Raw genomic sequence first — 12,077 nt, 5'->3', positions numbered from 1 at the left:
CATCTATTTTCTGAAATAAGGAACACCAAATTTGTCATTTTTTTATTCCTCAGAAAAAAGGTTTTCTAGCTGTCTGGTCAATTTTGATATTGTTTTCTGAACCCTTTGTAGCTTGCACTATTATGAAGAAAATCTGAATATAGTATACTACAGAGGAGATCTTAGCACCAGAGGTAGAATATTACTCGTAATATCCTTCATATAATATCTTTATATACACCTACATTTTAATGTAAATAAATGTATAATGTTTTCATACAGAAAATATGGAAGTATGCACACCCCTCTATGCACACACTTAGAGTTACTGCAGTGATACAATATCATTATTGTAATTAATACAATTTTCAGTTTTAAAGTCCATCTTCACAATGAGATCCTTTTCTGCAGACATACTGTATATGAAGGACTTTTCCATACTGTTTTTACAATTGTTTACTCTAAGCAGAACTTTGTACTCATCCTTAGTGATTTCAAATAATTATCTTAAGTGCTTAATATCTTTCAGAAATAATATAACTTAATAAGAATATCTTTGCAAAGATGATACAGTAATTAGATAATAGAATGCAATTTTTAGTTTTAGCTGCAGCAGAAAGCAGGTGGAATATTGAGCTCTCCAGCTTATATTTAATTCTGTACAGGATGATGGCATTCCCCCTCATACCACAAGAGTTACATGATGTTTAGCAGACAGCACCAAAAACCTCAGGAAATTGCATCAAAGTTTTGGGTTCATTTGTGTCTTTTAAAAATTGGTTTATTGTCCATACATGCTTGCATTTATTTACACATGTAATTGACCTTAGGAAGAAAAACTCCAAAACTAAACTTAGAAGAAATCAGTATTTTCCTGAAAGAACTGCACTACTTCGTGATCAATCCTACACCAACAGCTCTCTGAACAAGCCAAGTTAAAAAAAATATTAGAAGAGACCCTGTAAAATTTGTGTTTTTTCAAGTCTACTCCTTTAAACTACAGAATAGAGGAGGAGGGAACCCACTCCTGTTCCTCCAAATACTCATAAACAATGCAGATATATCCGAGACAAAAGTGAGGATAATATGCATCCAAAAGGAATAATAAGACTGTTTTGTGTGAGGGTAGGGAACATTAGGGGAGAGAAATCTCTAGGGAAAATCATTACCCTATCTCAGAAACACCTTTTGGAAAGCTACATCTTGCAGAAAGAGCTCCTTGAAATGAAAACAAGGAGATAAAAGCTCTTGTCAAAGGGAAATGGGATGATTTTCAGAAATTAAAATGTACTTTGAGAGAAACAAAATGTAATGTGGGTGGAAAGCATTCCATTAGCCTTGGAAATTCAGTTGAGATACATAGAAGAAGACAAAAAGTTTGCACACATGGATGCACACCGCACATCTTTCTACAGCATATTTAAAATAACAATTTTAGCAAATTTAGATGCAAACTTTTAAATCAAATACTCTTTTTCTCCAAAGCCTACAAAACATAATTTGAGCATTCAAGACTTTTTCCAAAGCTTTAAGTCATGATACTGGAGCCATGTGAATTTTTTGAGCTGCAGGCAACTCCTGAATAATTCAAGTATAGTGCTTGGCAACACAGCTGTGCTAGCCTAAGCACTGATGGATAGGAAAAAACAGACTCCCAGAACAGAACCAGGAACTTCTGAGGCCAGTGTCCCTGTCTGACCACTGAGCCCAGATGTGAGCTTAACCCTTACCCTGCAGTGTTTTACAACAGGCTTCCTTCTAAGGGCATGATTGATCCAAGGAAGCATGAAGCCTGTCCCACCCAAAGGCTCAAACTGCAGCAGCCTAGCACACACCAAGCTGCTTGCCTCTCAAGGGATTGAAGAAGTTGTAGATCCCTTGGGTCCCACTTGATGACCTTGATTTCATTAGTGCTGCATGCTCCAGCTCTAATCCTGCTTGAATATTCCTCACTTATCATTTCACTTACGTACCTAAGCTTCCTAGTCTTTGCTTTAACATCTAGGTATGCTCTGGAACTGGGGTTTACAGACTTTGGCAAACTAACCTGTAACCCAGCAGCTGGGGATGCCTTCTCCCACTGCCCCAGCAGTGAGGAGGCTGCAGGGACAGCCAGAACAGCTGACCCCAGCTGACCAAAGGGATATTTCAGCATGTAATGCTTAACACTTAAAAACAGGCTGCAAGTTTGTGAGGGCTGCTGTTGCTTGGGAACTGTCTGGGTATCTTCTGGTTGGTGATGGACAATTAGAATATTCTGCATTGCTAAATAATAGTTATACTGATTTTTCCTGAAGTTATTTAGATGCATGAAGATAGACCTCTATAATATATATATATATATATATATATCTAAAGTTTCTTCTCTTTAGGAAAATTTTTTCACAGACATCATGTTAAAAAAGAAATCATTTTCATTTCAACCACAATTAACTTTAATAGTTAGCTAAACAGCACTTAGAATTCTCCAGAGCAGTAACTAATTTTCTCTTCCCACAATGTCATGCATTCTACAGAGCAGTAATGACTCTTCTGTTCCCACAATGTCATTAATTGATCATTAACATAGTTTCTGTTGCCAAGCAATAGTAAAGTTTCTGCACTGTATTTGACCAAATAGCACTCAGATTACTTAATACACAATGATCAACAGCATTTTCACACAGAACAGGATCGTGAATAAAACTTAACTATTTGTTTGTTTGTAGTTATGTTCAGACAAACCAGAGAGGAAAAAAGCAAATGGCCATAGTTGCATTCTGGGGTGTGTATATGCCTTGAAAGAATTTATTGCCTTTGAATCAGAATTCTATATAAGAATTTGTTATATAGTAAATTTGATAAAAGGATAAACACAGTAATTGAACTGTGATTGTTTTAGCAGTTGATTGTATGATATGGGGAAAATGGGATAGTTTTCATTTTTTTCTGTATTTTAAATGAGAAACTGCTTACAGCTTTAAAGAGGGAACTCTAACTTGCCTGCTTTTTTGTGTGTAAGATGGATGCAATATGTACCTGGCTCTCAAAGAATTTCTAAGTCTCAATATGTTTTTTGCATGATATTGATATGAGCATTATAAAAACATTATCAGTCCACGTAACTACACAACTCAATACTGTAGTTATTTTTTATTCCAGAAAATGTGAACTATGATTACCTTTTAGGTAGCTGACACCTAAGAGGCCACCAGCACCCGCACCTTTGTGAGATTTTTGGTTTCTATCAAATCACTTCCATGGCATCTTTCATCCAAATTTGTCTGGATGCAGTTTCCAGTGTTTCTAAGGTTTGTTTACAAACATGTCACTTTATTACACATTGAGGCAACAAGCTAGTTCAGCACGGATCAAACACTGCAGAACAACATCACAACCTACTCCTGGATCTAGCTGTCTATGACTACTATGACTATTAGAAGTTGCAAACTGCATTAGTTTCACATAAATTCTATTAAGAACATTGCTAATCTTTCAAGTTGTAATCTTCCACTTCCTTTAAGTCCTCCATGGGTTAAAACTGACATATATGTATAAACAAGTAGCTCCATTGCAAAGTTTCTTGTGGATGAGATTTCACATGGAATTATGCTACACGGTCTCAGAAATATTTTTGTTGCTTTCCTAATGCCCTTTACTTACACCTCTTTAAAGAAACCAAACATGAGGACACTGTACTATGACATGCATTTGAAGATGACACTTCTTGATTTCTTTTAAACTAAAGGGTCTGAACTGTAGGATAAGCATAGGTAATCCATATGGTACAGCAAACATACTTCCAGCACTCAAATGTAAGAGGCAAAGAGTAAGATCTTGTACTGAGAGGTTAAGGACAAAAACTCCTTCATAACAATAACATCTTGAGCTCTTACAGAATTCTCAGCTTTTAAATGATCCTCAGATTTTTTAAGCAAGACATGTTTGAATAAATGATGGCTTTCAAGTGCAGTCTTGTAATTGTTTGTTAGGTAATTCTAGGTAACATTTCAGGACTTTACTACTGACATAACAAGGGGATATCAAATTGGCACTATGTTGAAGACACGTGTTGTCCTGATTGCAATAGAGTCTTTAAACACTTGTAAAAACAATTTAAACAACTGTTTTGTGTGGGTAAGGAAAAGGCCCTCTGACCTTGCATGGCTTATAAGCTTGAATGTATGTTAAAATATCTCACTGGATCTCTGAAAGGTATGTTTGTTTAAAAAAATAAGCACGCTTAAACTTTACTCTAGATTTAAGAAAGTAGATTTATAAGATAAAAATAGACATAGAAAAAAAGAAACAGGGACCTCATACCATGCACCAATATATTGTGAAGTTACAAAAAAAAAAAAAAATCTAGATTAGAAATTGGCTTCACAACACATATTCAGAACTTCAAGTTCACAGTAGCATGAGGATACTCTAGGGTGATAAATGTCATGAACATTCAGTCGATATAAAATTAACAAATTAGGTATCCAGTGAAGGGAACACTGCTAATACATTTTTCCTCTCTGATCTGTAACACTTTCTGTAAATATATGTTATTCATTTATGTAGTGTCACAAAGATTACTATAAGTACTAGACATAAAATTATGGCTGTACTACTAAGCATATGCTTCCTGTGTTCTACTGACCTGCCAGCAAACTAGACCCTACTGTGCTGGTTTCAACAACAAAGCTGATTGACTATGTGCCTTTACAACTAGCAACAAAATAAGAGACAAAGCCATAGTGTCTTTCAGAGAACTGTCTGCCAGTTAAAAGCACATTTTCTGAGGCATTTTATGTGCTATATAATGAAAAAAAAAATGGATAAAGGGGATTAAAGTCACTGTTCTAAGTAAAATTCCACTCCAGAATCACAGTCACAAGTGAAGATTTCCTCTAGAATAAATTATCTCCCTCCTGAAGCTGTCATATTCTAGGCCAAAATCTATGAACTATTTCTTTGCTTCCCTGCACTTACAACTTCAGCCATTTTGTTGCCAATGGAAAATCTACTTTTAATTATCGTTTTATGAGCTTTTTGTTCAGGATGAATATCTCTGATGTAGAGGTTGCACTGAATCTAACCTTTCTGCAGTTACTGTCTTTTCTAGTTTTTTTTATCATTTTACCCTACCTCCTGCTCTTCCTCTCTATGCACTCTCTTCCCTTCTTCTTTCTTTCTCTTTTCCTCCCCTTCTTTTCTAGGCAATGTAATGCATTTATTTGTGCTCTACAATTCTTCTTCTCAATCCAGATCATAGTATTAACACCATCCTGTAGCTACTTATAATGTTGGGATGAGACACATTTTGGAACATGTTTTGAATCACTACCCTGTATAATCAAATCTCTTCTCTTAAAACTGGTGAGAGCGGTTTCAAGTCTCTACAGATCTCCTAAGAAAGGACCAATATTCCTTTCTTCAAACCTTCAATCTCTCACCATGCTATTTTTTCCCCAAACTCTTGCCTTCGCTTTGATCCTTGCTTTTTTGTTGCCTTTACTTTCGGCAACTCATTTACAGGATGATTCATCTTTGTCATCCTGATTCAAATTCCATGGGACTTGAAGAAACATCTACTTTTAGCATCTCCTCATCATGCTGTTGAATAAACACTGGTATGATGCTACTTTTTCAGATGTAGTGACCACCTACATGACTTCAAACTACCCCTTAAGACTCTCATTGTTTCTGTTGCTGAGGCACACACCTGTCATTCATCAGTCCAAGCTAAAGAAGACCAAGTTTGGGAGAGGTGAAAGAGCACAAACACTAATCACCCCAAAGCAGGAATTTAAGTTAACTGCACTGACTAGGCTTTTGGATTAACTTGGCTCTCCTGACAAAGTCTTTCATCTTGGAATCCATTTACAATACTGCAGCAAAGTTTAGTCATCTCACTTTTAATTTCAATTTAGCTTATTCCCTTCATCCTTTCTTCTCCTTATCCATGTTGTAAGATAAATTACAACAATCAATACAACAAGAATCAATGCAAACTTACAGCTTGTGTTCTTCACAGCTGTAAGTGTGTATTGATTCTTAATACCTTTTTGGTTAGACCTTCTCATTATATTCTCTGCATACACAGCAAAAGGCTGCCAGCTTCTCCTTACACACCATTGTTAACAGGAGTCTCTCTTACACACTGTTTGCTTTCTCCAAACATGTATAATTGAGTGCAGGAATATAAACTCAGCTGCGTCCATTACAGAGGAATTGTATTTGTACACATAACATCAGCAAGTGCAGTATAATGCTAACAAGATGCAGTATGTATTCTGAAATATGACACATCATCATCTCTATCTACTACCTCTTGTTCTCCTTAAGACTAGACAGCAAATAAATCAACAGCTTTTTCCAGAAAGTAAACTTCAAATGTACAATGTCTTGGTGGGGGGGGGGTTTCTGTAGTTTAAACATTTAAAAAAAACTTGCTCAAATCATAATGACTTTATAGAATAATATACAATATATTATAGGTCAGCATACCCAAGACTGAAGATATTATCTCAACCTAAACAGAACTATTAGCATAGGGTTAGAAGATTTTAGTACTATGCATGGAAAGAAATTTGCTCAATCATTCAGATTCCTTGTACTCATTCTGCAGCTATGCCTTTTTCCCACCATTTTGCTCCCTGCCCCCAACCCTTTTCAAAATCTCAGATTAAAGATTTTTACATCTCTTCCTTTGTTAGCACAATAATGCGAATGAATTTTGCCCTGGTTTTGGTGACAGTTAAAAGAGCCTTCTTTAATGAACTTCATCATGCATTATCTAGTGTTGTAAAAGTTGTATTTTTATTTAAATACCTTAATGGGAAGTTCCAACATAGCATAAGAACATGCATAATTTCATAGAAGATGTATAAAAACAGACACTACTATGAATTTTCCAATTAAGGGTCTAAATCTCTGTAGCACACAGCATGATTTTAGCAGTCCTTAGTGAGTTATAGTGATGTTTGCTGATGCACTACCATTCACTTTGCTTGACTTATGTACAGCTTGTTAAGGGTCAAGAAAACCCTATTTAGTGGATTACAGTAAATTTTCTAGCTGAACTGTGACACCCTTAAGAAAGATTCCCATGCACACGTAGCTGAACTGCAGAGGTACACTTGCTTTTCTTCATTACCTTAGTCCTTTTAATATACTGATGCTCAGGAATCTGAGAACACCTAAGCATGTATATATTGCTATAGACATGCCAAAACCAATCTTCTACTCAGGGTTTCACCTGCACTACTTTAATTCAATCACTTTAATAACTATACTAGATTTTTATAATGTTTCATTTATATTACTGTTTTTTCATAAACCTGTAGAGACATTAACATTGGTCAAGTAGTCACAATATTACAGCTATCTGAAGGTCTTATGTTTTAGATATCTTATTCCCCTTCTATCGAACTGAAACTTACAAAAATATCAATCAGTATTTGTTGAGGAATTAGGGATTTATAGAAGTTCAGTGTCTCCACAATAATGAATTGTGTCCTCACAATAATGAAAAGAAGCAAAAAAGAAACAAGACATTACTGACAGTTACATGTTTCACCAGCATTTCTCAGACATGCATTTCTCTGCACATGCTGATTAGAAGGCTTTAATGTTTAAAAAAAATTGCTGTAAACAAATGTGCGAGATTAGTCATTGTTTACACAGTATTTATGCACTGTACCAGTAGATCAGCACAATGTGTTACTATTTAACTATATAGATTATTTTAGAGCTGAGTGGGTGTTCAAGGACTACTTCTGAAGCTAAGACTTTCCCACATATAGTTTGGGAGTAGCTCAAAGCACTGAAAGACTCAGGATTAACAAACAGATGTGCTACTTATAAGCAAATTATTCAGAATCACTTTAAGTGTCTTCAGTAATAACATTTGAATAATATTGAATATAAACACATTTACTAATGAAAAAGTTGGAAAAAAAAACTAGGGGCACACAGCTTAAGCAATGGTTACACTTGAAATACTCCATATTTCAATTCTTATTGTAAAATGACAAATAGATAATTGATAAGTTAAAAACATGCAGTTGTGATTTCTCTTTGGATTATTTCCCTTTTATAAAGAAACAACTTTAAATCTATACTGATAACACAAAAAGCAATCCAGTGTTATCTCACCTAGCTCAAAAATAGCCCTTCTTGTTTATAAATGTTTAATACGAACATGTTGCTTACACGCATTATGAGAATGTTATTGCAATATGCAAAAATATAACAATTACTTGCTGAAGTTCACAAAATTGCTACTTGAAGGAACAACAAAAGTACTCTTAGAAGCGTAGATGACTGGAATTTGTCCAGTTCCCTCAAGAAAAAGCAGTAGTTACTCTTATCTCTCAGCATACATTACACACATCTGCATAAACATATCCAAAACCACAATCGCCTGTAGCACAGATAATTCTCAGGTAACACCTTTCTACTCCACCAGTAAATCAATTTAATTCCCTACTAAAGGATTTAAACATAGCCAACAGAAACATATTAATAGACACAGAAATTAATACGACTCTAAAAACCTCCAGGCACTCACCAAAAGACTGAATGCAGGTTTCAAGAAGGTCTTCCAGAGTGGCTCCTTTGGCTAGGTGCCCCAACGGCACCATCATGACCTGAGTATGACTCGAGAGGCTGTGACAGTGGCTGCCCTGCTGCAGCTCCAGTGCTGATTCAGGGGCAGTGCTGCATGCTTGGGCAGGTTGCCTAGAAGAAAACACAACAGTGAAATAAACACAAGATAGAGTGGCAAATTTTACACTGCATGGGAAAGGAGGAGAGATTTAAAGGACAATTAACTCCTTCTAGTCATGGTGCTGAAAGACATAAACCTCCCACTTGATATGTACACCAAAGGGACTGCTCAGTAAGTGACTTTTTCCTGCAAAAATGTCAGTTGCAGAGCACATGGTTATAGAGCTCTCTGAATGATCTGTCAGGATTATCAAAAGTCTTGTCTCTTTGTTGGACAGTATGCAATAACCTGCCACCAGATGTTTGTGTGTCCACCAAAAGTAAAGGAGAAAAAAAAAATTACACACATTGGAAAACACCAAACTAGCTTTATCAATTTAATTTGAAAAGTCACTGTTAAGTAAACAACATATCAGCACAACCTAATAGTGGAATATTTCACAAGCAAAACAAAGATATTAATTTGCATCTATTCAATACAATTATTTCCTAGGTTGTTTTAAAATAGTATACATGAACAAATACATGTATTTAATGACAATGGTAAATGAGACCAAAATAAAGCACATATCTAATTTTAGTCTTGTATTTTGCCCATATGATACCTGCTACTTCAAGAACATGTGTGTTTATGGATAATATTAAAGGCTATTTGTTGCTTGCACACAAGTTCATATTTCTGTATCAATAGGAAATTGGAACAATATTGCATTAATGAAAAGTGATGAAATATATTTGCCAGCAAATACCAGGAACCACTGCAAAATCTGACTTGAGAGTATAACCATACAGCTCACAAAAGAACAACAAGCACTGCCATTTCAATGAAACTTGGGTTTATTTCAGGGACTCCTGAAATTTCAGGGATTCTTTGTGTTTCAGACACTCCACAGCCTTCCTAAACAAGTGACTCCAGTGTCTTTTAGGTACTATCTTAAGCTTTCACAGAACTTTTCTTGGAACACTATGCAAGACTCTAATAATCAGCTGACAGTCCCAGGAAGAAAAGGCATAGAAATGCCTCCAGTGTGTATATTACATAGAGATAGGAGAAGTAAATTCACAGACATCCCCGAATAGGCACTCCGGCATGAAATTAAAAAAATGCATGCCTTATGAAGACAGACTGGACCCCTACCTCATCCCTGTGAAAGTCCAGCCTCATCCTTACCTTTCTGTCTCACTTGAATGCTGGGGAAGCCACGAAACTGACCACGGTGTCATTTACTACCCAACTATTTCAATAGTTTGGAATTCAGGAAAATACATGCCTGACCCTTCAGAGGCAGTAATCACCACTGACTGAGCTCCTCCGTAGTTAGGCTGGCAATAGCTGACATGCAAATGCTCTCTTCCCTTCCCCCTTTTTCTCAATTTCCCTCTTAGCTTTGTGATCTGACTTCCTGTTCTCATATAAAAAGAACAAGGGCCTGATCAGTTTTCAGTGTTTTCTTTCTACAAGCTTAAGCCCCTCTCCCATCTTTATTCCAGTGCCTCTTTAGGGCAGAGGATCCCAGCAAGTAGTAACAAAGAGTTAAGGCAGAGGATATTTCAGGCTTTGGCAACATCCAGGAGAAAACCTAAGTTTCCACACCTGAAAAAAGTTTACAGTTACACTGTGGCCGACTTGGCCATGCTGGACAGGCAAAGCTCTGGTTATTCTTTAGAAAGGATCCTCTCGCAGCAGTCACCCGACACGACAAGCAGATGAAAGCGGGACCGAGGTGCAGCGGGGGTACCCGCCCCGCATTTCCACATACGCCCTGGGCGGCGGGGCGGGCATCACGAACAAGTGACCGTGTCTCGCTGCCCGACCCCGGAGCAGGTGCCGCTGCCCCGGCGGGCGGTGCCAGCCGCGTTCCGGGCCCTCGGCCGTGCCGCCGGTAACCGAGCCCGGGCGGGCGCCGTGCCGCCCCTCCCGCTCCGCGACACCGCAACGTGAGGCTCCTCCACCCCGCGCCGATCCGCCTGCTCGGCCACACTGGCATCCCAAAGGGTGAAACAAAATCCTCTCCCGCACACCCCCTCCCGCGCTTCTCTCCTCTCCCTGTCCCGCTCGGGAGAGCCCCGGCCGGCCCCCGCAGTACCACCCCCGTGTCCCACGGAAGCCCCCGCAGTACCACCCCCGTGTCCCACGGAAGCCCCCGCAGTACCACCCCCGTGTCCCACGGAAGCCCCCGCCAGCCCCGCACGCTCTCAGGCGTGACACCGAGCCCAGCGCCCTCCGCCGTGGGGAGGGGAGCGATGAGGGCATAAAGCAGCACGGCAGACTCACTGGTTTTCTCTCCTCTTGCCTAAGGTTCCCATGCCGGCTCCAGCCGCAGCTCCGCCGCCCGGCTGGCTCTGCGCGGGGCGGAGGAGGCCGGGCGGAGCGGCGCGGCCCCGAGCATCGCCTCCTCCCTCCCGCCTCGCCGCTCTCCCGCTCCCGTCTCGCCTCGGGAGGAGTCTGAAACCGATTCAAGTAGGGCAGCGACGGCGGCGGCGGCCGCCACCCGTGACGAGCGCTGGCGGAGATGTTATCGGCAGGAGGAAGTACTGAGCTGGGGCCGCGCTTCTCTGAAGCCGCCGGCTTTACGAGGTACTCGCAGCGCTCTCACCGCCCGGCTCTGAAGCCGCCACAACTTTTTTTTCCACGGCACCACCTCGGCCCGGCAGGGCAGGGCCGGGCCGGACCCGCCCTCTCCTGCTCCCTGAGCCGGCGGAGCTCGCCCGGCCGCGGTTGGAGCGAGGGGCGAGCGGCCGGGCCGGCCCCTCCGCAGCCTCCCCGTGGGTGGCGGGGGTCCGGCTCACGGGGAGGTGCCCGGCTCACGGGGAGGTGCCCGGCTCACTCGGAGGGGCCCGGCTGATGCGGCTCTCCCGGTGGGACGCGCTCCCCAGGTGAGCCTCCGTGCCGCGCTGAGGTGGAGGCACTAATCTGAGGTGCCCACGCTAATGATTGCCATTTAAAAGGCTTATCCGGTACTTTACGCTGTCCGGTTTAACTGCAGAGCAAGGAAAGGGGTGCCAGTGTTTTTCATGGTTCTTGTATCACGATTAGGAGTTAATCAAAGCTCTTCCAACTCAACGTTGTGAAAACTTTCCTGCTTCTGAGAAGAAATGGTCAGGCAAGAAATCTGAAAGGGCAAAGTCACCCTATATCTTGTAACCGAAATTTGTGCAAATGGTCTTTTTTTGAGAAATACACTCACCAGAGCACTACAAAATACAGGGTCCTGGAGATGCTGCATTATCAAGACCTTATTTTAGAGCTCAGTTTATGTTTTTAAACATTACTTAGTCATCATAATGCCAATCTGCCTCACACCAAGATTCAGACAGATTTCATAAACTGGTTCTTTAATTCTAAGACTAACTGGCAAGCTTCAGATATTCAAAGTAATCTTCTGCCAACAATAAGG

General features: G+C 40.0%; 1 protein-coding gene across 4 annotated transcripts in view; it reads right to left on the bottom strand.

Moving 5' to 3' along the window:
- Positions 1-11,537, bottom strand: part of RASGRP1 (RAS guanyl releasing protein 1) — a 38,085-nt gene extending 26,548 nt beyond the window's left edge. Inside the window, exons 1-2 of one of the 4 annotated variants that reach the window (XM_072930152.1) lie at positions 10,955-11,537; positions 8,522-8,691 (exon numbers count right to left, since the gene is read on the bottom strand). In XM_072930152.1, coding sequence (XP_072786253.1) covers positions 8,522-8,691; positions 10,955-10,986 — 202 coding nt within the window. In that variant the 5' untranslated portion in view covers positions 10,987-11,537. Of the gene's footprint in view, positions 1-8,521; positions 8,692-9,850; positions 10,242-10,273; positions 10,333-10,954 lie in introns of those variants that run through there. The other 3 variants (XM_072930154.1, XM_032748816.3, XM_030274553.4) reach the window with 3 other exon arrangements.
- Positions 11,538-12,077: the final 540 nt, after the last annotated feature.

The sequence above is a fragment of the Taeniopygia guttata genome, chromosome 5 (genome assembly GCF_048771995.1).
Source record: "Taeniopygia guttata chromosome 5, bTaeGut7.mat, whole genome shotgun sequence".
NCBI classification, from domain to species: domain Eukaryota; kingdom Metazoa; phylum Chordata; class Aves; order Passeriformes; family Estrildidae; genus Taeniopygia; species Taeniopygia guttata.
The sequence above is the reverse complement of the archived record's forward strand: the minus strand, read 5'-3'. Positions and strand labels throughout refer to the sequence as shown.